The sequence below is a fragment of the Podarcis vaucheri genome (assembly GCF_965113315.1).
Source record: "Podarcis vaucheri genome assembly, chromosome: 3".
NCBI classification, from domain to species: Eukaryota; Metazoa; Chordata; class Lepidosauria; order Squamata; family Lacertidae; genus Podarcis; species Podarcis vaucheri.
The window spans coordinates 101,487,345-101,511,081 of NC_138761.1; the positions used below are offsets into that span (position 1 = coordinate 101,487,345).

The 23,737-nt window shown below is 42.0% G+C and overlaps 1 protein-coding gene and 1 long non-coding RNA gene across 7 annotated transcripts in view; both read left to right on the top strand.

The window, feature by feature from the left end:
• The window catches only part of ARHGEF10 (Rho guanine nucleotide exchange factor 10), a 101,071-nt gene that overhangs the window by 63,551 nt on the left and 13,783 nt on the right, over window positions 1-23,737 (top strand). For all 6 annotated transcript variants that reach the window (XM_082215403.1, XM_082215402.1, XM_082215406.1 and 3 more), the window contains 6 exons: window positions 1,262-1,383; window positions 2,452-2,538; window positions 4,119-4,342; window positions 4,999-5,156; window positions 10,080-10,222; window positions 20,656-20,830. In XM_082215403.1, coding sequence (XP_082071529.1) covers window positions 1,262-1,383; window positions 2,452-2,538; window positions 4,119-4,342; window positions 4,999-5,156; window positions 10,080-10,222; window positions 20,656-20,830 — 909 coding nt within the window. The remainder of the gene's footprint in view (window positions 1-1,261; window positions 1,384-2,451; window positions 2,539-4,118; window positions 4,343-4,998; window positions 5,157-10,079; window positions 10,223-20,655; window positions 20,831-23,737) is intronic.
• LOC309528371 lies at window positions 12,408-17,745 on the top strand. The gene is made up of 2 exons (XR_014217718.1): window positions 12,408-14,471; window positions 17,648-17,745. It is a non-coding gene; the product is annotated as an uncharacterized lncRNA (long non-coding RNA).

Genomic DNA, 23,737 nt, shown 5'->3' on the forward strand with positions numbered 1-23,737 from the left:
CCAAGCAGCTGTATAATAAATAGTATATGTATGTTGGCTTCTGGTTAACTTCCAAATTAATATTTGCTAGAAGGTGGTAATTTGTATCTTTTGAACTAGATATATATGCCCCTCTCCCCACATGTGCATGCACACAAACACACACACAGAATTTTATGATTTCCACCAATTGTTCCCAATAGAAGGAAAATAAGCCATGCCAGGTCCAGGTCTTGGGTAGTTTGTCCCCCTTTCTGAGGACATGGTGGATGAACAGAAGAGTGGCTCCCCTTTGCCTCTGCCTATCTTGTTAAGGCATGGGCTTCAGAGGTTCCCATGGTAACTGAGGCCTTCACAAGCCTGAATCTGCCTCCTGAGGCTGGACCTTTCTACCCTCAGGAAGGGAGAGATCTGAAACATATGATAGGCCCTTGATATCTTGCCATGAACCACAGTATTTCAGCCCAAGTATTTTACCTTTTTAATGATTTTAACACATTCAATTTGTCAAGCACTACAAAATTAACCCAGAGGTGCTGTAGATTTTAGCCAAATACACATATGAAGCTAAAGATGACTGGAAAGTAGCTATTGCATTATTATTATTATTATTATTATTATTATTATTATTATTATTATTATACTAGTGAACTGCAACACTTTTGTAATTCAATCCACCAATTCTTTTTAATTTTCCATGGCGTGGGGGTAGTTATATGCTATATGTGATCGTGCGTGCTTCCTCACTAACACAAGGCTAACCTGTCATTCTGTATTTGATCATTTCTGCCCGTTTAACTCCTACTGGTTGGACTCTCTGGCTTTACAGGTTTCTGAAAATATCTCCTTGTACCCTTGCTAACCCTTTAAACCAAGAGATGAGGGACATGTAGCTCCCTCCAGACAGAGTTGAGTGATGAATCCCATCATCCCTGACATTGCCCATTGGCCATGTTGGCCTTCACTCCAATCAGCCCTGACCAGTAATTTCTGGAAGGCTACAGCTTCCCTACCCCTATTAAAAACCCTTTGTCATTTGGATAACTAGTGTCACCCTAATGAAACAATGCAACCTGGGACATGCTACAATGTTTATTTCAGTGTTCGGGACCCCCTGTCTGTCAGTATGTGTAAATCATTTTTTTAAAAACAAACAAACCCTGATAGGTTTTTTTATCACCTTGTCCATAGACATTGGTTTTAGATAAGCTTTACATACAGGACTAGTTTACTAAATAAAAAGGTGTTGATTACCCCCCCCAATCTTGTTTTGCCATTATAGCTGAGGAGAATCTGCTAGGCTGGTTCTGCATAGATGATGATGGGAATCAGATAAAAAAAGAGAAGCATCCACTGCTTGTGAAGCACATGCCTGTGATGATGGCCAAACAACAGGAGTTTAAGGTGAGTCATCTTTGTTTGCTAAGGAGATAATATGTTGACTGAAGCATCCATAGGCATGACCTACCTTTTGCTTTTATGGGCATGGGCTAACATGTTTCTCACTGAGGTGAAGTGAAAATAGCTCAGTTGAATTACCATGTGACATGTTCCATTTTTGAGCCTACCTAATGTTATAGAGTTTATATGCCAAGAGCTTATGCCTCTTTAATTCTCACTCATTTACTCTTCTGTGTACGCTGCTCCTGTCTGTAACTATTTTATAGGCACCTGACAAATAGATATGAAACAGAAGAAATATGGACCACACTTTGAAGAAATCCAAGGCTGTTTTTAGACAGCACTTTATGCTGTTTTCATGACATTTCCATGCTTTATATTATCTTTCATATGACATAAAAGCTGATTCTGGAAAACTAGTGGAATCTAGTGGAAGTTTAGCTCTCATTTCCATGTTATTTGCTTTCAGAAATAAATATGTTTGCAACCCTATAAACCTAAAAGGTCACAGAAAGTTCACATTGTAACTTCCCATGATGAAATTTCAGGTGTTATTCGAGCATGCAGTTCTTACCCAACCATTTAAAATTTAAGTGTGACATGGTGGTATATCAATGAAAAGGCCACAGTTCCATAATGCAGCAGGCAACACAGTGTAAAAGGAAGATTAGCATCTGAGATAGAAGCAGTGGCATTATAATCAGAAAAAGGAACACGATAATCTCCATGTCTGAATGCACCCCAGCTCATTTTAAGCCACGTCTGCTTATTCTTGCAGGTTATTTTAGAATGTTGTATTATTTTTTTGTTAGCCGCCCTGAGCCCGGCTTCGGCTGGGGAGGGCGGGATATAAATAAATTATTATTATTATTATTATTATTATTATTATTATTATTAGGTTCAAGTATCTTGCATGCTAAATGGACCATGTCACATACAAATAAAATGTATTGTTTTACTGCTCTGCAAGAAGCCCATTGCATTGATGTGCTGCTGCCACCAAATTTCAGACTTATTTTGACACTAAGAAGACTAGGTGACTTGACTAACAAATTTTTAATGTGTTTTAAGGTGGAATGTGCTGCTTACAATCCTGAACCATACTCGGGGGAGGAAACTGATCCAGATTCTCTCGCTGTAGAGCATGGTTTTCTGTGGGTAAGTTCTTGAAAGGCCCAATGATGGGGGTTGGGGGGGGACAAGAATATTTGTTTATTTCAGTAGTTATGCCAGGTTTTGTAACTAAGGAAGTTGATCATAATTAGGCCAAGCTAGATGAGACGCTGGGAGTTTATTGATCAAATCTTCTGCTTTTTTAAGATCAAAGCAGTCATGGAAAGAAGGATTAGCCTGTGAATTAGCTGGAGGAAGAGTTGTTTGATCCTGTTTGCCTGGGCTATTTTCCTGATTAACACACAAACACCAGAGTTTTTCTTGGTCCTGTGAGGCAGATCATACTATAAGTTTTTTACTTTGAGGAACAAGGCTGGGGGAAATGGCATAAGGTGGGAAAGTTTTATACACCCGCTCCACCAGTCCAATTTTTATCTCTCCCACATACACCACTGCTGCTTTAAAACTGAAAAAAGAAGCCTGTGATTTTTCAGCATCTTGTCTACCTACTTGCTAATTAACACTTCAAGAAAACAGTTAGTTATTGGGTTTTCTGGCTCTTCTAAACTCTGGTAGCAGAGTGGCTTGTGGCCTCGAGGAGCAGTAAATTCATGCAAGTCTCCATTTACTCTCAAAACTTTGTCCTCCAAAGTTTGTTCAAGTCTGAGCTTTTGGTGACTGGAAGGACTGAAGAGGAGCAACTTTCCAAAGCAGAAATGATCATGGGCACATGTCTTGGTCATCCAGTATGTATTTGTATGTTTTGGTAGGGTCAGTGTGGGAAGATGCTTAAGGCTCTTCTCTCAAAACCTGCTCATCCTTAGTGCTGTTTATTTGCAGTGACTAGAGATGGAGGAGAAATTTGGTTCAGTGCACCAAATTTGCGCTTTCTGAAACGGATTTGCAAACTGAAAACACAGCTATCCTTCAAAATTCTCACTACTCTGAATTTTGCAATTCAGTTCTCCAGCTATAATTTACAAAATTGCACATATTGGGGATAAATTTGCATTAAAATGAAGATAGTGAAAATAACATACAAGTATGCATTATATTAGGGGAAGTCACTTGAAACAACGTGCACATTAGAAAAAACTGCATGTGAAATGTGGTAGAAGAAATTTGCACTAAAATGCTGGTGAATTTCCTTGATGGCTTTTTTTAAAAAAACAAATAAATTTGCAGATTACTGCAGAATGTGGAGAACTGAATTTAAGATGGAAAAATGAGAACCGATACTGACAGATCCTTTCATCCGTAGCAGCAGCTTATAGCCAACATAACTCATAATAAAATTATTTTTAGATACAGAGACTTAAAAAAATAAAGGTTCTAAGTATCACTCAGTGTAGATTTATTTGTACAAACAAGATCTTAAAAGCCATATAGCATCAACAGACAATCTCAGCTCCCAGTTCATCTGTTATGAATAAAACTGAATTCCCCCTTCCTGTCCTCAGTATTTTCTTTTTCTATCTCTCTTAAAGCCTTGAGTTGCCAGAAAAACATCATTTCACTGCTGAAACCTTGATGAAGCTTTCTTTAATTAGTTTCGCCCTGCATGCATTTTTTGTTAACAGGGATCTTGCTTACAAAAGTACAATCATCTTTTCTTCCAAATTCAGATTGGCAGTTGTACTAACCAAATGGGCCAAATTGCCATCGTATCATTCCAAAACTCCAGTCCAAAAGTTATTGAATGTTTCAATGTGGAATCGCGGATTCTCTGCATGGTCTACATTCCAGAAGACGAGAAACGCAAAGAATCAAATATGCCTTCTGAGCCAGAAGATATACCGACGAAGCCCTCCAGTGTGCCTACCATTTGCCTTGGCATGGAAGAAGGAAGGTGGTTTTCAGTGTTTTCAGTTCATTGATTTGCATGCTTTATTTAATGTCATATTGTCTTACAGTAGAAGGTATGTGTAGTTTGCGTTGTGTTTTGACTAATCTAAAGCCAAATGGCATATTATAAAATTCACCAGCCTGCCTTGCTCCATGTCACTATAGTCTGGTCATCTTGTAACATCTATATAAATAATATGAGGCATGAGACTATTGCACTGTTTTCCTGTCCGCAAATGGCATGAATTCAGGTGGGGAGATGCATAGCCCAGTTGTGTCACGTCACACATTTATATTAGATGTCTAGTTTTGCTGTTCAATACATTTTCTTTTTGATTTTTCTAAGAGTTGCCAGGATATAATAATAATAATAATAATAATAATAATAAATTTTATGTATACCCCGCCCTCCCCAGCCACAGCCAGGCTCAGGGTGGCTAACACCAGTAAAAATTACAGTAAAAACATAATTTAAAATACAGGTTAAAATGCAATTTCAATACAGCCTCATTTTAAAAGTAGCCCATAGATCACATAAGGGGAGGGAAACATAAGTGTCAGACTGAGTCCAAACCAAAGGCCAGGTGGAGCAGCTCTGTCTTGCAGGCCATGAATATAAACCTGTATTAAAGCATGTTTTTTCCCCTTGTTTCTTAATAGCATCTCTGTTTACAAAAGTAGCCAAGGCTCAAAGAAGGTGCGACTTCAGCATTTCTTTGCTCCTGAGAAATCTACTGTCATGAGCCTCGTGTACAAGACTCACCATTTGTTTGCTGGGCTTGTCAATGGTAACATTGCCATCTACACAAAGCTGGAAGGTACAGAAATGATATATAATGCCTTGAATGCCTTTGGAATCTTTTGCCAAATTCAGGATTTCATTGTTTTGTTTTTCCTTTTGCTGAATATGTACTTGGAGCAATTTGAGCTGTCATTAAAAATAAAAATAAGTGTGTGGCTATAGCCTATCAGCAGATTGGATGCTGTGATGTGCTGGAACCTCTAAGTGGCTTGTCAATTGCTGCCACGTATTCTTCCTTCTGTTAAGGAACGAGAAGAGAGGCTGTTGCAGGATGCCAGGAGGAGGCAGTGGAAGCGGGAGCAAAGTGACCTGTGATGGTCCTTTCCTTGCCTGTTCTCTTGGCTTGCTTGCTTGCCCTGCACTGCCACTACCACCCTGCTTTTTATGGCTTAGTAGATAAATAGGTACCGCTCCGGCGGAAAGGTAAACGGTGTTTCCATGCGCTGCTCTGGTTCGCCAGAAGCGGCTTAGTCATGCTGGCCACATGACCTGGAAGCTGTACGCCGGCTCCCTCGGCCAGTAAAGCGAGATGAGCGCCGCAACCCCAGAGTCAGCCACAACTGGACCTAATGGTCAGGGGTCCCTTTACCTTTACTGGAAAGGAAGCACCCCACAGCCCAGCTTCAGACCAGATTTAGGTTTGATGAGGCCGTAAGCTACTGAAGGTAATGGGGCCCTTTATATGTCCAGCAGTCCTTTGTCAACAACAAATTGTCACTGTTTTTCATGTTGAATACATGCTATATGGTAATTTATGGACCTAATAGGTATCGAAAGCCATTTGCACATGCAGAATGTAGGCACCCTGTATACAGAAATGAGCAAACCAGTGATATTTTAGGGAACAGGCTAGCAGGCAGGGCCCATTACTTACATCACAGGAGCCTACACAACACAAAACACTGTTGCTGTATGTAGGTTTTATTTTATTTGTTTTTTAGCTTACATTTTGGAAATGTACATCCTGGATTTTTTTCCTTTAAATTTTATGGGGCCCCCCCAAAAGAGTGGGGCCCTAAGCTACAGCTTGTTTAGCTTATACATAAATCCGGCACTGCAAAGCATCAAATATAAAGGTTATGGCTGTAGAGTGCTCCATTGTCCAACAGGAAGAGTTGGCAGCAACAGAACTGGCCTCTGGCTGTAGCACATGCCCTAGAATGATTTGCTGGAATGCTACAGCTATGCATATATTAAGCAGAGAGCTCCACGTGCATCCCTTGCAGTGGCAGCCTCTCTTTAATATTTGTAGGCCTCTCTGACTTAGGTTGCTCTCTCTTCATTTAAAATCTGCTGTGCTTATGGCACTTTTCTGGACCTAATAAAAAGCATGCCCAGTCATATCAAGGTCCCATCCGTCATCGTCTGCCACCCACTCCATAGCAAGCATTTGTTTCCTTTCCCTTTTTGTAACAATGATCTTCGTACAGCTCAAACTGTTTTCCCAATGATCCATTTTTGAAGTGCTGACCTATTTCGCTGGACATGTAAATCAAGGCTGAAGAGTAATAGGACAGAGAATTTGAACCAATAATGATTGGCACAAGTTGTTTATTAACAGAGAATCCGGAATGCATCCCCTTGAATAGTAAAACTTGAACTGTTCATTCAGTTCGGCAAGAGTTCATGGTGTTGCAAATATAAATGAGGTAGAAAATGAAATGAAGCTACTTTGTTGGGTATATAATGTAGGGTAGTGTTCTTTCTTGAAACACTATAGAGGAATCTGTGTGATTATGCTGTATGATCATCTGTTTTTATGTTTCCCGAAGAAATAATTTATCTGGGCTTTAGCCAAACATTAACTTTCTGCCCAACTATCTTGAGAAGAAGAAGCATCAAATTTTCCATGTTCAATGCAGAAATTACAGTGAGGGGGGAAAGTATTTGATCCCCTGCTAACAACAGGAACCTCCCCCCCCCCAGAAACCTAGAAGGCAAAAGTCAGAGATTGATATGCATGTTTTATTCTGTCTCTCACAGCTACAATAAACCTACCATTAAAATTATGGACTGGTCATTTCTTCGTCAGAGGGCAAACGGGCAAAGTTAGCAGGGGATCAAATACTTTCCCCCCTCACTGTATGCTTGTTATGCAACTGACACTCAGAAGTTAAGTCTAAAAGTAAAGGGGCCCCTATGTTTGATCCTGGAGTATTGATCCCACCATCTTTCTAAAGCCCTGCTTCTGTTCATCAGAGGCTTTGGCACTCAACATAGGGGGAAAATTCTGCCCCAAGTTGAAAAATACAATCTATGGAACCTTTTCAAAGGCAAACATTTTCCTTCATTGAAACCTCATTTTATATACCAAAAAAAATTGTGTCTTTTTTCCAGCACACAGTTTTCTACTAAAGGGTTATGATCCCAAAAAGTGTAGATGCGAACACATGCAGTCAAACATCCTTTGATAACTATTAAGCAGCTAAGCCTATTCAAGAGACAAGTTGCTAAATAGTGGATTGTTTCTTCTGTAGTGGGAACTTAGTGAAAAGCTCGTGGAAAGTTTTAGCTATACAACTGCTTCATAGGTGAAAACACAAATCAGTTCCAACCATTGGTGCATGTTTTAAATCTCACTGCCCTGGCATTTAAAAAAATGTGGTCAGTAGTCACTATTCATGACAATGTGATGTACAAATGTTTATGCTTCATTGCACAACTCAATTAACAAGTCCTATTTGTGGGGTTGTTTTGGCAGTTCCTTTGAAATACCAGTGGTGGAGCTTGTGGGGAAAAGAGGGAAGCTATCAAACCAAAAGATGAATGTTAGTTTTAGCTAAATCAAAGCAGAAATGAGGCAAACTGGCAAGGGAAGGGGACGCATCATATTTAATTAAACCTAGTATATGACAAAAAAATCATGAATGAATGTCAAAGAATTAACCTATATATTATTCGAGCCCCTTTTTTTCCTTGCCAGCTGTGAGTGTTTCGCAAAAAGAGCTGCCAAATGTTCAAAGGAAGGAAGGCCAATTAGTGGAGCAGTGCCATTCTCTAGAAAACCGAACATTAGGATTAGAGCTCCGGTGCACAGCAACAACTTGGGTATTTTCTTGTAATGCAAAGGCCCTTCTCTCTTTCTCCCACCCCTAGTGATTTCCGGGAGGAAATGCTCTCATGTTGCTTCCATCTTGGCTTGGGTCCTACAATAGACCTTTCCCCCCCGGAATTCAAAGACCAGTATTGCAGTGGTTCCCAAACTCCACCCTGCTATTGGTGCAGTTGAAAACTGCTGAGAGTCTTAGCGAACCACTTAATAATGAGCTTTTCGGCCTGTTGTAGCAATTGCAGTGTGTTGTATGTAGACCACTGTTTGAGAGGATTATAACACAGCTGGTTTGCATGCAAATGGTTCAATCCCCAGTATCTCCAAGTATGGGGAGAGAGATTGCCTGCCTGAAACCATGGGGAGCAACTGCCAGTCAGTGCAGACAATGCTAAGCTGAATAATAATAATAATAATAATAATAATAATAATAATAATAATTTATTTATACCCCGCTCATCTGGCTGGGTTTCCCCAGACACTCTGGGCGGCTTCCAACAAAACACTAAAATACAGTAACCTATTAAACATTAAAAGCTTCCCTAAATAGGGCTGCCTTCAGATGTCTTGTAAAAGTTTGGTAGTTATTTTTCTCTTTGACATCTGGTGGGAGGGCGTTCCACAGGGTGGGTGCCACTACCAAGAAGGCCCTCTGCCTGGTTTCCTGTAACTTGGCTTCTCGCAGTGAGGGAACCACCAGAAGGCCCTCGGCACTGGACCTCAGTGTCCGGGCAGAATGATGGAGGTGGAGATGCTCCTTCAAGTATACTCGACCGAGGCCATTTAGGGCTTTAAAGGTCAGCAACAACACTTTGAATTGTGCTTGGCAACGTACTGGGAGCCAGTGTAGGTCTTTCAAGACCGGTGTTATATGGTCTTGGTGGCCACTCCCAGTCACCAGTCTAGCTGCCGCATTCTGGATTAGTTGTATTTTCCGGGTCACCTTCAAAGGTAGCCCCACATAGAGCGCATTGCAGTAGTCCAAGCGAGAGATAACCAGAGCATGCACCACTCTGGCAAGACAGTCCGTGGTCAGGTAGGGTCTCAGCCTACGTACCAGATGGAGCTGATAAACAGCTGCCCTGGACAAAGAATTGACCTGTGCCTCCATGGACAGCTGTGATTCCAGAATGACTCCGAGGCTGCGACCTGGTCCTTCAGGGGCACAGTTACCCCATTCAGGACCAGGGAATCCTCCACACCTGCCCGCCTACTGTCCCCCAAAAACAGTACTTCTATCTTGTCAGGATTCAACCTCAATTTGTTAGCCACCATCCATCCTCCAACTGCCTCCAGACACTCACACAAGACCTTCACCGCCTTCACTGGTTCCGATTTGAAAGAGAGGTAGAGCTGGGTATCATCCGCATACTGATGAACACCCAGCCCAAACCCCCTGATGATCTCTTGCAGCGGCTGCATTTAGATGTTGAAAAGCATGGGGGAGAGGACATACCCCTGAGGCACCCCACAGGTGAGAGCCCAGGGGTCTGAACACTCATCCCCCACCACCACTTTCTGAACACGGCCCAGGAGGAAGGAGTGGAACCACCGTATAACAGTGCCCCCAATGATCTGACTCAGCATAAGGGAGCTTCCTGTGGTATTGCCATTGTTGTCTGTGGCTCGATGCCTTCGAGTTTTTGTTTTTTTCCCCCTCCTGCCCAGCTGTGGTCTTTGGTCAAAGAGGTTTTTGAAGCAGTACAAAAACCTCACAAAACTCATTTGAATAGAGGCTACAGCAGGACAGGGGAAAGAAAAGAATAGAATGCATTCTGGGCAAGGAGGACTGCATCATATTATATATGAAAATAGATTGTCTCATGATCTCCCTGGGCATCCATTGACAGCCGCTTTTGTCTCTCTCTCTCTTGTCTCTTCTTGCTTAAGATGGAAGTTGGAACTCAGAACCTCAGAAAGTAGTAAAGTTGGGTGTCCTTCCAGTAAGAAGTCTCCTTGTCATGGAAGAAACTATCTGGGCTGCTTCTGGCGGACAAATTTTTATAATCAGTACCGAAACTCATACTGTAGAGGTAAACAAAACAAAACAAAACCCTTCCAATTATGCCTTTTTTTAAAAAATGTTTCATATAGCCCTGTTTTCTACATGTTCTACATGAACTGTGTACATTTCATTTCATTTCAGGTCAGCTTAACACCTGCAGAAAATATGGTGATCTGGTTTGTTCTCACCTCATCATAGCTCAGGCTATAAATGGGTCATTGCGCTTTAAGGGTGTCCAAGCAGAAAGCTTATTATGCTTGCTGTTCCTCCTGACAACAGTCTAAACACTTAGGGAACAGAGACAAGCGAGCTGGGTGCCAGCATGAACCATCCATGATTAAAGTACGGCTCCCATGTCTATCCTTCTTTGAATTTTGCACTTCTCACCTGCTGAGTGTGGATGAAGCACTAGCCATTAGCTTTTTGTTAGTGGCCACTCCACAGTTTGTCATCTTTGTATTTGGTACCTCTGTTGTCTTTGCCAAACCATAGCCCTGCTTTGGAGAACTCACCCTCTACCCCGGCCATCAGATACCTCAGGGGGTTTTTTTAAAGCAAAGCTATGGCCTGTTTTTCAAACAACTTCAAATCCAGTAGAAATCTCTACTCTTCCTTTTTTTTTCCCCCTGACAGTTTTAGATATGGCATTAAAACCACTTGACGTGTGTATGCTGTCCCTTCTGTCTTAACATTTAAAAATTCAAGCTTCAATCATACTCGCAGAGTGTTGGGAAGAACAGGAGGACAATATTATTAATATACAAAGAGTATTCTGGCTGGAGGTCCAGAACCCAACTGTGGCCTCAGCCCAGCACTCTTGAGAATAGGGAAGAGAATTATGTAAAGCAGGAGTCGATTGAGACTGACAACTGCTGTCCTCGGCTGCCCACCTCTCTGTGAGCTGCTAACCCTTTCCATTCACCAGACCACTTCAGGTGCCAGCATCCTTGCCTGTTGCCAAAGCACCCATCAATCAAATATGGTGCACATTGCCCCTGACAACATGCACACTCAAGATCAATTGCCAGTTAATAATATTGACAAAAGACTGCCCTCCCGGTCTGCAGCTCAGCCACTCTCCTGTCCATAATAAATGCTACTTAATGTCTTTCTCACATGTTAAATATTTTCAAGGCAAAAGACCAAATCGAGATGCAGAGCCATCTATGTGGCTTCCTACCCATTGTTCGTTCCTTGCTGTATGTTTAAGACACTTGGAAGCCTCCTTTTGGAAGCCTCATCACAAGCTGAACTTAAATTAAGCTTTTTGGTCTAAGCTCTCATGGAAGCTGTATGCCAGTTTATAACATTGTGGTTATAATGTGTGTGTCTATGTGTTTTATTTAGCAATTGCAGATCTGGCCACCCTACCCCGCCCCAGTACGTTGTAGCTCTCATAAGGGTATCTAAGTTATAGGGAATCTACAAGAGAGGGAATCCTCATTTTTCTTTTCTGCAAACAAAGGCACTGTAATTCAAATGAGCTTGCAAGGGTGGCTCATAAGAAACCATGGACACAAATATTCTGGCTGGAGTAGGAAGAAGCAAGCCCAGCTGCCCTGAACATGAGAACACTTTGCTGTTTCTCGGACAGGGCAAACATCCACCTCCATTTTTGTGATTGCTGCAGAACCTTCACCAGTACCAGCTCCCAATGTCAATCTAGAAGTTATGGTAGTGCCCTAGCCAGAACCGGAGTCCAGGACTTATTCCTAGATGTTGCTATGCAACCAGAGCAGTGCATAGAATTAGGGTGCTACTACTGTTGCTTTAGGGGATGCAGGTGGCACTGTGGGTTAAACCACAGAGCCTAGGACTTGCCGATCAGAAGGTCGGCGGTTCAAATCCCTGCGACGGGGTGAGCTCCCGTTGCTCAGTCCCTGCTCCTGCCAAACTAGCAATTCGAAAGCACGTCAAAGTGCAAGTAGATAAATAGGTACCACTTCGGGGGGAAGGTAAATGGTGTTTCCGTGCGCTGCTCTGGTTCACCAGAAATGGCTTAGTCATGCTGGCCACGTGACCTGGAAGCTGTACGCCGGCTCCCTCGGCCAATAAAGTGAGATTAGCGCCACAACGCCAGGGTCGGTCATGACTGGTCAGGGGTCCCTTTACCTTTACTGTTGCTTTATTGAAATTCCATCAATTGTGAAGTGTTTGCCCTTCCAAAAGATGATGATGGTGATATAATAATAATACTATTATTATTAATAATAATATTTATACCCCGCCCATCTGGCTGGGTTTCCCCAGCCACTCTGGGGGGCTCCCAACAGAATATTAAAAACACGATAAAACATCAAACATTAAAAACTTCCCTTCAGATGTCTTCTAAAAGTCAAATAGTTGTTTATGTCCTTGACATCTGATGGGAGGGCGTTCCACAGGGCGGGCACTACTACCGAGAAGGCCCTCTGCCTGGTTCCCTGCAACCTCACTTCTTGCAGTGGGCAATCACCAGAAGGCCCTCAGAGCTGGACCTCAGTGTCTGGGCTGAACGATGGGGGTGTAGTCTCTCCTTCAGGTATACTGGGCTGAGGCCATTTAGGGCTTTAAAGGTCAGCACCAGCACTTTGAATTGTGTTCAGAAACGTACTAGGAGCCAATGAAGGCCTTTCAGGACCAGTGTTATATGGTCTCGGCGGCCACTCCCAGTCACCAGGCTAGCTGCTGCAAAAGAGAGTTGCTTAATAACTAGCGGATTCCACAAAAACATTATTGGGTTTTAGGGTGCCTTTGATTACTTGCCTCTCATGCATGATTGGCAAGGCTGCTTTCCCGCTTAACAAGCTGCTACTTCAGAATTGTCTCAGGTCCCATCTCGTAGGTGTCTGGTGCACAGAAAGCTCAGTGTTCGTGAAACGGATCTTCCTTTCAGTGTTCAGGGGAGAAAAGTGCCCCGGCGGAGATGTAAGACAATCCTACTGTTCAGTGTTTTTTGTGTGGATGAAATACATGACAACTTCATTTTAAAAACAAACAAAGCCATCTGAAACGCACTAGATAAACAAGAAATACCCTGTGTTCCTTGGTCGGATGCCTAAATGCTGCTCTTTCTCTCTTTCTCCCGAGTAGTTAAAAGTCAGTCACTTCTCCTGAACAATGGTGCCCATTATACAGAACTTGCTATGCCTGAGAAAGCACAGTTCAGTTTTTGGCACAGCTCTTTGGGCCTGAATCACAAAAGAGTTTGTACTGGGTGTAAGTGTGTGTGTGTGGGAGAGAGAGAGAGAGAGAGAGAGAGAGAGAGAGAGAGAGATGCAAACTGTGTTGTGCTGTTGTAACAGTGGTCGGCCATCGCAGGCACCACTGTGTTGAAAGATTTGGCTGTGACTCCGAAAAATGTGTGATGGAGATCTAGTGTTGCCATAGAGTTGGAGCTTGAGAAAAGAAATACAGGCCTCCTTTGGAGAGGAGGAAATTGAAGTTGCAATGGATTGCTGAGGCCATCGGAAGAATGCTATGGTGGGTTCATTTTGCTGAGAGTAGCAACGACTGCAATGCATTTTATTTTTCCCCCATTAGAGAAATGGGAAAATGGTTGGAGGGCAATTGCTAGACATGTGCATGTTCTCTTCTGGAAGAGGACTGTCAGAAGAGCATTAGACTCATAATATCAGGGTCGTGGATTCGAGCCCCATGCTTGGCAAAAGATTTGTGCATTACAGGGGACTAGGCTGGATGGCTCTCGCGATCTCTTTCAGATCTATGATTCTACGAATCCCAATGGGCAGCAAACCATAGTACAGTGGTACCTTGGTTTACAACCATAATCCATTCCAGAGGTTCGGTTGTAAACCGAAACAGGTTGTAACCCAAGGCGCGCTTTTGCCAATGGGGCCTCCCCCCCAAAAAAAAATTGGTTGTAATCCAAAAAAAGGGACACGCACTTCCGGGTTTGACATGGTTGTAATCCAAAATGGTTGTAATCCAAAACAGTTGCAAACCAAGGTACCACTGTACTGAATTGCACTTCTTGTTGTTTCTCCCCTGGCAGAGGAAAGAGCAGGGCACTATGGTAGCTTTGGGTGTCTTTGCTTTGAAAGAAAGAGAGCACAACTTCACACACAGAAGTAATGGCAAAATGGAAGAGAGAGAGAGAGAGAGACTGGGAAGTGGTTGGGTGACTGACACTAATCTGCAAGGCTGGCCTTCAAGGGGATACCCATTGTTTCTCCAGCCAGAGTGCTTTTGGCACAGCTTCTAGTTAGTTGCTGTTTTGTTTTATTTTTTGTTTTTAAATGACTACTATTTGCTAATGTAGTAATGATACTCTTTTGGTATAAATCCTGGAAACTGGCTGTTAGTTTCTGCGGCTGCTTGGATTCAAGAATGGTACCAACTGAGAGATGGTGTTCAGCACTGTCTCTTTCTGCCTTAGTATCACTATTTGTTGATCTGCATGTGCTATTTTTTATGTTGTACTATATGAACTGGTGAATTGCTTTTAAAAGGTCTTTAGTATACGGCCTCGGTCCTGTATACCTGAAGGAGTGTCTCCACCCCCATCATTCAGCCCGGACACTGAGATCCATTGCCGAGGGCCTTCTGGCGGTTCCCTCATTGAGAGAAGTGGGGTTACAGGGAACCAGGCAGAGGGCCTTCTCAGTAGTGGCACCCACCCTGTGGAACGGCCTCCCTTCAGATGTGAAGGAAATAAGTAGTTATCTTATCTTTAAAAGACATCAGAAGGCAGCCCTGTTCAGGGAAGTTTTTAATATTTAATGCTGTATTGTTTTTAACACTCAATTGGAAGCCGTCCAGAGTGGCTGGGGATACTCAGCCAGATGGGTGGGGTACAAATAATAAATTATTATTATTATTTGGAACTCTGGTCTGAATGGTATGCATAGCTGAATTGATACACGTCATCCTATACTATTTGGGAAAGGGTAACTTCTTTTTAAAAAATATTGACAGCTTTTTTTTCCAAATAGCACAGTTCCTTTCAATAAACCTGTGCTAATGATAACCTAGGAAATAGCAAGCTAGCAAAACCCACCTGCAGAGGCCAAGGACATCCCAGTTCCTCCAGCAATAATGCAAAGCAGAATGACATGTGTCAGAGATGAACGCTGGAGTATGAGACATGGGAGTAAGCAGTGACCAAAGCCAATAATATGAGTCATGAGAAATTGGGGGGGGAGGGGGAGCCCTCCACAATTAATTAACTTGCTGCCTACATAAAGTATGATCACGGCCTTTTGTCTCGCATCAGTTTCAACAGTGAAGCACGCATTGTCTGGAAGTATAATGAATTAGCTGGCAAATACAGAATGTGGTAAGAGAAGCACTTCTTGAAAATGTTAGCTGCTGTACCAACAGAATGGATTATTGCTTGTTCACTCTAGAAACCTAATGTTCAACCATCTAAGGGACAAATACTTTTTTAAAAAAAACACACCTGGGAAATAGTCTACTACCCCCATCATTCAGTTTTTAATGTGTGACATTTTGATGTACAGTGGTGCCTCGCAAGACGAAAAGAATCCGTTCTGTGATTCTCTTCGTCTAGCGGTTTTTTCGTCTTGCGAAGCAAGCCCATTGACGGATTAGCGGATTAGCGCTATTAGCGGCTTTTAGCGGCTTATCTGCTGATCAGATCAGCTGATAAGCGGTTTAGCGGCTTAGAAAAAGGGGGGAAAGGGAAAAAAAACAGCAGGAACTCGCAAGACATTGTCGTCTTGTGAAGCAAGCCCATAGGAAATTCGTCTTGCGAAGCACCTCCAAAACGGAAAACTCTTTCGTCTAGCGAGTTTTCCGTCTTGCGAGGCATTCGTCTTACGGGGAACCACTGTATTTTTTATCTTTGTTGGAAGCTGCCCAGAGTGGCTGGGGAAACCCAGCCAGATGGGCGGGGTACAAATAATAAATTATTATTATTATTATTACTTTCTATTGGCACGGAATGAATAAGACTTCATAATAGAAACCTATAGCCCTTCCTCTAACCCATGATTTCCCAAACTTGGGTCTCCAGCTGTTTTTGGACTACAAGTTCCATCACCCCTAGCTAGCAGGGCCAGTGGTCAGGGATGGTGGGAATTGTAGTTCAAACCCAGCTGGAAATCCAGGTTTGAGAAACCCTCTTCTAATAGATGTTGCAACAGTAAGGGTGCGGATCCTAACCAATTTGTCAGAAGCCCCCACCCAGCAACAGGGGATTCCTAGATAAAGTAAGAGCTGGCTTCCATTTCCCACCTTCAGTCCGAGTCAAGTGCTGGGTTGAGTGTCTTCTTCTGCAGCAGGGTCAAAGGGAAGAGAACTTAGATTGTGAGGGCAGGGTGGGAGGGAATGATACCTGCTTTATAGCAGGTATCATTCTTATAATAACTCCAAACTTGTAACACAAATATCCTTTGGGAACTGTGGCATCCATCCCCAATTAATCATTCCCTAATTAAGAAGGATAAAATTACGTGAACGCATTCCAGCGAGTGGGTGAGATAAGAGGCTACACCAGTCACCAAACATAAGAAAGAAAATGTCTTCAATTCTAGTCCCATTCCTGACTTTTAGAACATAGGATGGGGAGGGGAAAGGCTTTCTACCTAGTCTTTTTCCTGATAAAAGTATTCTAAGCTCTTGTCTTGGGTGGAAGCAAAATGCAAACTTTCTCAGCTCTGTAAATTATTAGCTCTTTCATCCCAACCCACAGCTGATAATGAAAACCACTTATTCTCCCTCTACCCTTAATCATTTTGCTAGGGTAATTCTTGCCCCTTTCAGTAGGCAATACGATACGATAATCTTTATTGTCATTGTCCCATACAGAACAACGAAATTGAAAAATCTACATAAGACATTCAGAAACCAACAGGCCTGCTATCCCAGCTATCCCAACCTGGTTAGCCCCCTAAAAACTCTGTGATACCCCATTTTTAAATACAATATAATCCCATAGAGACTCCTTACACTGCATTTAAAACCAAAATTGCATTTGGATAGAAACTGTTTCTCAGGTGTCTAGTCCTAGTCTTTATAACCCTGTACTTTCTTCCAGAAGGCAGAAGCTGAAAGAGATCATTTCCGGGGTGCACGCTATCCTGTGCTATCTCTGCAGCTTTTTTATGGCACTTGGAAGCATAGATTTGATCCAAGGTCTCTTAAGCCATTGTGAACCTCTGATACTTTCCATTGCAGATATATCAGTGCTTGCACAACTATAGGGTTTCCACAAGGGCATGGGACTATACAGAAAGTGCTCCCCTCCCCGTTAAACTGTGAAGATGAAGGAAGTGTAGCTCTGTAGATCAGGGGTGAGAAACCTCTTCTGGTTGCTGGACCTTATATTCCCACCCCTGCTGGGCCGGATTTTCCCTCCCTGTCAATCGCCTGACATCACTATGACATTAGGTGATGCTGTGCTTTGAAGTCCCCCATTGTCAGGACTTTAAAGCTCAGCACAGGACTGTTTGAAAGCCCTTTTGTTGGGATTCAAAGTGCAACTTGAGAGGTTCTGAGCTCCCTGTTCCAGTGATTGCACAGACGGGTTTTGGGTCACAGCCTTTGTATGTTACAGCTTCTTGCAAGTAATAAAATGTATATAGCCAGGGGGAAAAAAACAGACTTTCATATGTTAGGAATACAGTGTCAATATTGGGATGAATATAGTCTTTTGTTTCTTTGTTTTTACACGCAACTAAATATGTATTAGTGTCACAGTAGAATCAACTACTACTCCAACATTTCTCCAATGAAAATAGGGACATCCCATTCCATAATGATAATTTTACTATTTATACCTCACACCCTGGGTTGCCCCAGCCACTCTGGGCAGCTTCCAACATATATAAAAACATAATAAAACATGTTTTAAAATTTCCCTATACAGGATTGCCTTCAGGCAGCTCGGGGGTCAGATAATTCCATCCCCTCCAACATTTCTCCAATGAAAATAGGGACATCCTAAGGAATAGTGGGGCATTCCAGGATCATATTAGAAACCAGGATGGCTTCTCTAAATCAGGGATGTCCCTGGAAAATATAGACACTTGGAGGGTCTGCTGCTGTCATTTGCTTTGTGAGATAACCCTTGAAGGCCAATATACAGTAGAATATTCCCACAGTTATCTGCCTCAGAGATACTGTGAGGTAGGAATGCATTAAACCTGTTTTGCAGCAGTTGCACTAGCTGCCTGTCAGCTTCTGGGCCACATAGAAACATACACACACCTTGGAGACCCATGTTCTCTGTGTGAGCAATCACTGTTTAACTGACGGTCTTGCTCTGCAACAGGAGGCCACCAGGTGCAAGGAACAGGGCTTAGCTCTACAGCATTGGAGCAATAACAGTAATCTTGGTGAGCCCACAGCTGCTTCCTTCTGCGTACAATATAAAATCTTCCCATTTCTAAAGGCACTTGACTGTTGAGTTTTAATTCTTCGATTTGCATTTGCAGGTTTTTCATTGTTTATTTTGTGTTAATACGTTTTATCTTGAGTTAATGTTTTGAAGGAATCTGCTCTGAGTATAGGAAAAGTACATTGCACCCTTTAAAATAAATGCATTTTCAATGCCTACATTCAATGTCTACTTTCAGCTGCTTTCATAGTTAGTGTTTTGTGTGTGTACTTTTGAGTTTGTCAGTACTTATTTCTCAGTAGATATGCGTAGGGAATGCACTGTAAATAGCACTGAGTTCAGTAGGACTTCCAAGTGTGTAAGATTGCAGATTTAATGTGTTAGTAAAAACAGCCTACTTGGCTTTGAGTTTTATTTATGCGTTCCCATTTTATTTTGATCAGTTTCACGGCTGTTACTTTTTAAAAACCTATGAAGCACAGCATGCAAGTGATATAAAACTTTTAAATTAGTGTTGCATTTACCTGATTCTCTTCTGAGTATTTTTATCTTCTTTTCAAAGAGGCACCTAGCAACTTCTTTCCTCCTCCTCCCACTGGAAAATCAGCTTTGAAATTACTAATATTCATAATGTTCTCTAATCTATCTTAATCATAAAGAAAGCAATAGTGCTGCATGGTGTCACATAGTGATATGTATCACAGCAACCAATGATCCTCAAATAACCCACTTGGAAAGATTTGATTTATTCCTAATATCATTTGTATTTTTTCTTGTACAGCTCAATTTTTCACCCACCTTTTAACTCAGAGTTCAGTTTTAAAAAAAATGCTGTTAATAATTGCCTTTCGTAACTTTAGATTTAAAAACAGAATATTGTGGTTCCTGGCTGAACTGAACTTTCTCATGATTGATGTGAGTCAGTTGATTTGACAAAATTAACACAATCTTTCTTGGCCATATATTCCCTCCCTCCCCCTTCCCGGTCTTGTTCTTTCCTTGAGTAATGCCATCTGTTCCCATATATTTGAAGGAGAGGATTCAGAGCTGTGTTTTTGCAGAATAATATAACTGGAACTGTCACAATTTATCCTTTTATGAAGAGGCATCTGCAACATAAGCTATTTTGCTTATCCGAATGAGTTCAGAATATCTTCAAACAGAACATATTACATGAAGATATTTGAACCAATATGTCGACATTCCTTGTCTAGGGTGGGCCGAAATCTGTGAAGTTTAATGGAACAAGACTATTCTCGCTATAACTTGTTAAAATCCCTAGGGTGAACAGAGTTCAGATCCATCATTGTTCCAGGATTCTGTCATCCAATTGGTTCCACTCTGGTTAAATTTTGAGGAAATCTGGATTTTCGAATGCCAGGGTGAACAACAGTCAGTTGCTGTGGGTGTAAAGGAGAAGACCTATTCTGTAAAGGCCCCATCGCTCTGGGACACATTACCAACTATTCTCTGACAAGACCCACTCCTTGAAGACCTACTTTTTTTTCTTGATTACTCTTTTCCTTCTATTGTTGAGTTTGGTGATTGATATGTTCTGTGGGTTGTAGCTGTGTCGCTCAGCTGGTGACAAGGCTTCTGCCAATCGAACAGGGAGGCAAGCGGTTTTTGGCACCCCTCTCAAATCTGCTGCCCCCTACTGCCCAAAAAATCCTGCTCGCAGGGGAGGATTTGAGGACCTTCCAGTGCTTATTTAAGGAACTTGCAAAGACTCCAAGAGGAAGGAAAAAGTTTTGAAATTTGCTGCTCTGCTGACAGTAGCCTTACTGTCAACAGAGTGACACCTTAGGACACACCCTTGTATTTTGGAGTTGGGTGCTGTTGTTTTTCTTCTATAATAGGAACATCTGAATCCCAGTGTTAAAATACAGTTTCGTTAAAATACAGCACTTGGAGTTTCCTAATCATCATGAGTTTTCCATCCATACATGTATGTTGTGGGAACAAGAGAGAGAGTTTAATTCTTGACACAGCTTACAGTGGGTACCTGGTTTATTTACCCTGAGAAAACAACCAACCTTTAATTGTTTTAATTATGGTAACCTGCCCTGGAACCTTAGGGTGAAGAGCAGGCAAACTGTAGATTGCAGGTGTTTTTTGTTCTGCTATGTTATTTTGAGTTACTTCTGTCTATTACTCAGTGCCACTTTGAAGCCCATCAAGAGGAAGGGATGGTGATTTCTCATATGGCTGTCGCAGGAGTTGGGATCTGGATTGCCTTCACATCGGGATCTACGCTTCGCCTTTTCCACACCGAAACCCTTAAGCATCTCCAAGATGTGAATGTCGCTACCCTGGTTCACAATATGTTGTCAGGTACCAGTGTTATATACATTTATTTAAGGGTGTCTGCTTTGTTCAGTCTGTGGAACTTTTTCAGTGTCCCAGTGCTTCACAGGCATGGCAGCTAAATAAGAAATTTGCATAATCACAATATGTAAGTCATGATAACTTGGGGAGGGGGGTAAAAACGTAATTGCATAGTATTCCAGCTTTTTGTCCATATCTTGCATAGCTTTAAAAGAAAACAAAATTGTGCACAGCCAAGAAAAGTTGGTATTTGAAGATGAAAAGCCATTTTCCATGTCTGCCTGGACCCTGCTATACTTGTTTTTAAGCAAGGGCTTATATTTAAGATGTGCTTATAACTATGGACCAAGCTATAGAAAAAGTCACCCCAATATCTTTGCCCAAAATGTGGTTATTAAGCCCTTTAAGGTAAAGGTAAAGGATCCCTGGACAGTTAAGTCCAGCCAAATTTGACTTTGGGCTGCAGCACTCATCTCCACTTTCAGGCCGAGGGAGCCGGTGTTTGTCCATAGACAGCTTTCTGGGCCAGCATGACTAAACCACTTCTGGCACAATAGAACACCGGGATGGAAGCCAGAGTGCAAGGAAATGCTGTTTACCTTCCCACCCACACCTATTTATCTACTCGCACTGGTGTGCTTTTGAACTGCTAGATTGGCAGAAGCTGGGACAGAGCAACGGGAGCTCACCTCGTCATGTGGATTCGAACCGCCGACCTTCCAATCGGCAAGCCCAAGAGGCTCAGTGGTTTAGACCACAGTGCCACTCTCATCCCTACTACGCCCTTATTTATAATGTTAGATGGAAAGCCAGTGTGGTGTAGTGGTTAAGAGCAGTAGATTCGTAATCTGGGGAACCGGGTTTGCGTCTCTGCTCCTCCACATGCCGCTGCTGGGTGACCTTGGGCTAGTCACACTTCTCTGAAGTCTCTCAGCCCCACTCACCTCACAGAGTGTTTGTTGTGGGGGAGGAAGGGAAAGGAGAATGTTAGCCGCTTTGAGATTCCTTCAGGTAGTGATAAAGCGGGATATCAAATCCAAACTCCTCCTCTTCTTCTTCTTATGGCCCTTCCCCCTACCCCTTTTAGCAAAACTCAATCTTTAGGGGAATTTACATTCAGTTGTTCATTAAATTCAAATTTGCACAGCGTGATTACAGTGAGCAGCCTGCAATTTGTTTATTTTTTGTTTTTATGTTTAAGAGTATTTAGTGTTGTTTTTAATGGGGTTACTTGTTTAATTGCTTTTTTAATATTTCTATTTATATTGTGTGTTTTACTTGTATCCATTTTAATTTATGCTGTGAGCCACCCTTAGTCCTGCCATGGGGTGAAGGTGGGAGATAAATAAATAGAATGACCTGGAAACAGACAGACATTTTCAAAGCAATTCCTGAGTGTGTCCTTTTCCTGTAAACGTGAAAGTGGATAGTAGGGAGTTGGGTGTGGATTTTGCCCTTAACTAGTCTCAAATATAGTAAAATATCCCCATCCACTGCCAGCCCTTCTGTCTCACCGACAGCTTTATTAGGTCCAAAATGCCCTGTGTTTTGAGTTTAATAAAGCTATGTTTGGGGTCTCCCCCCCCCCGTTTTTCTAATTGCCATGTCTAACTTTGTTTCATACTCACACATAAGCTTGTTTTGAGTTCAGAAAGGGTTTCCATTCAGTTTGCCACCATTGTGGAAAAAGAATCAATGTTTTGTAGTGTTAGGGACAAACTGTATTTCCCCCTCCTCTCCCCCCACCTTCTATGCTTGGTAGTAACTATTTTGTGTGTTTTTAATGGAGGGAGAAAAAGCTAACTGGAAAATATTTAGTCTTAGCTGCAATTGCCATGGAAATAAAACAAGATGATGTAAACTGTGCTTTTCTGTTGAAGAGCTTGAGTTAATTATATATATGTGTGTGTGCCCTGGTGTCATCACCATAACATTTCAGCTGCTTTTATTTTATCTGAAGAATTTTTCCTCTCCTTATAAGCAAACAGCCGAAGTTTCAATAGAGTTCTTAGAATCGCAATTGATGCTTGAGACAAATGTGTTATACTTGAGAAAAGGAATCATTTTAACATTTAAAATGAGTACACTGGGTATTGCTTTTTTGCATTGGCGTTTATTGCTCTGTCTGGGATCCTATGCACATGATATTTTTGTACATATTTTATTTGCTAAAGCTGAGGTATGACTGGGAACACTTTAGCAGAAGGTCAGTTTCATAAAGCAACAGGATAATGATGTACATGTATGCACAAACACACAGAGAGTTTCATGCTGAAAATGAAAGTGCGGAACGAAAACTTCTGAGAACGAAATCCTTTTAAAGAATTTACAGAAAATATTTTGGGGGGTGGGGGCACAAAACTGATGTCAGGATAAATCAATACTTTGAGTCAGATTGTAGCAACACTGTAAACCCAAAATAACCAGCTTCCTGGTGATTCCTTTTCATATTCCTTCTCTTTTACTTTAGACAATTTATATCATTGTGCCGTTAATGGGCTTGTTGGTTATAACTTACCTTGAGGAAAGGGGGCAAAGAAAGAAACGGGCTGAAAACAAGGCCTCTTAATTGTGCCCCTCCAGCTTTCTGAACTGAAATGGTTTTCCTAGTAGCACACCTTTTTTGTTTTTAATTAAAAAACACACCTCCTATAATGCAGGCCGATATTCCATTTTTCTTTTATGGGTCCCACATCCCCGTATATTACGACCATCATATTAAAGTCTGCCTTGAAAGGCTTCTAAATTAAAACTCTTGTTCCTTCAATACTCTGTTGCTGTACTGAACACCTAGAGGGGAGGGAAGCTGTTGCTAGGTAGCAGCAGGCGGGCACTGCTTGACATGTATGTGTCATGGACCGCACTTTAAAAATCCCTGCGCTAGAACAGTGCAGAAATCGGACCTCTCCTATA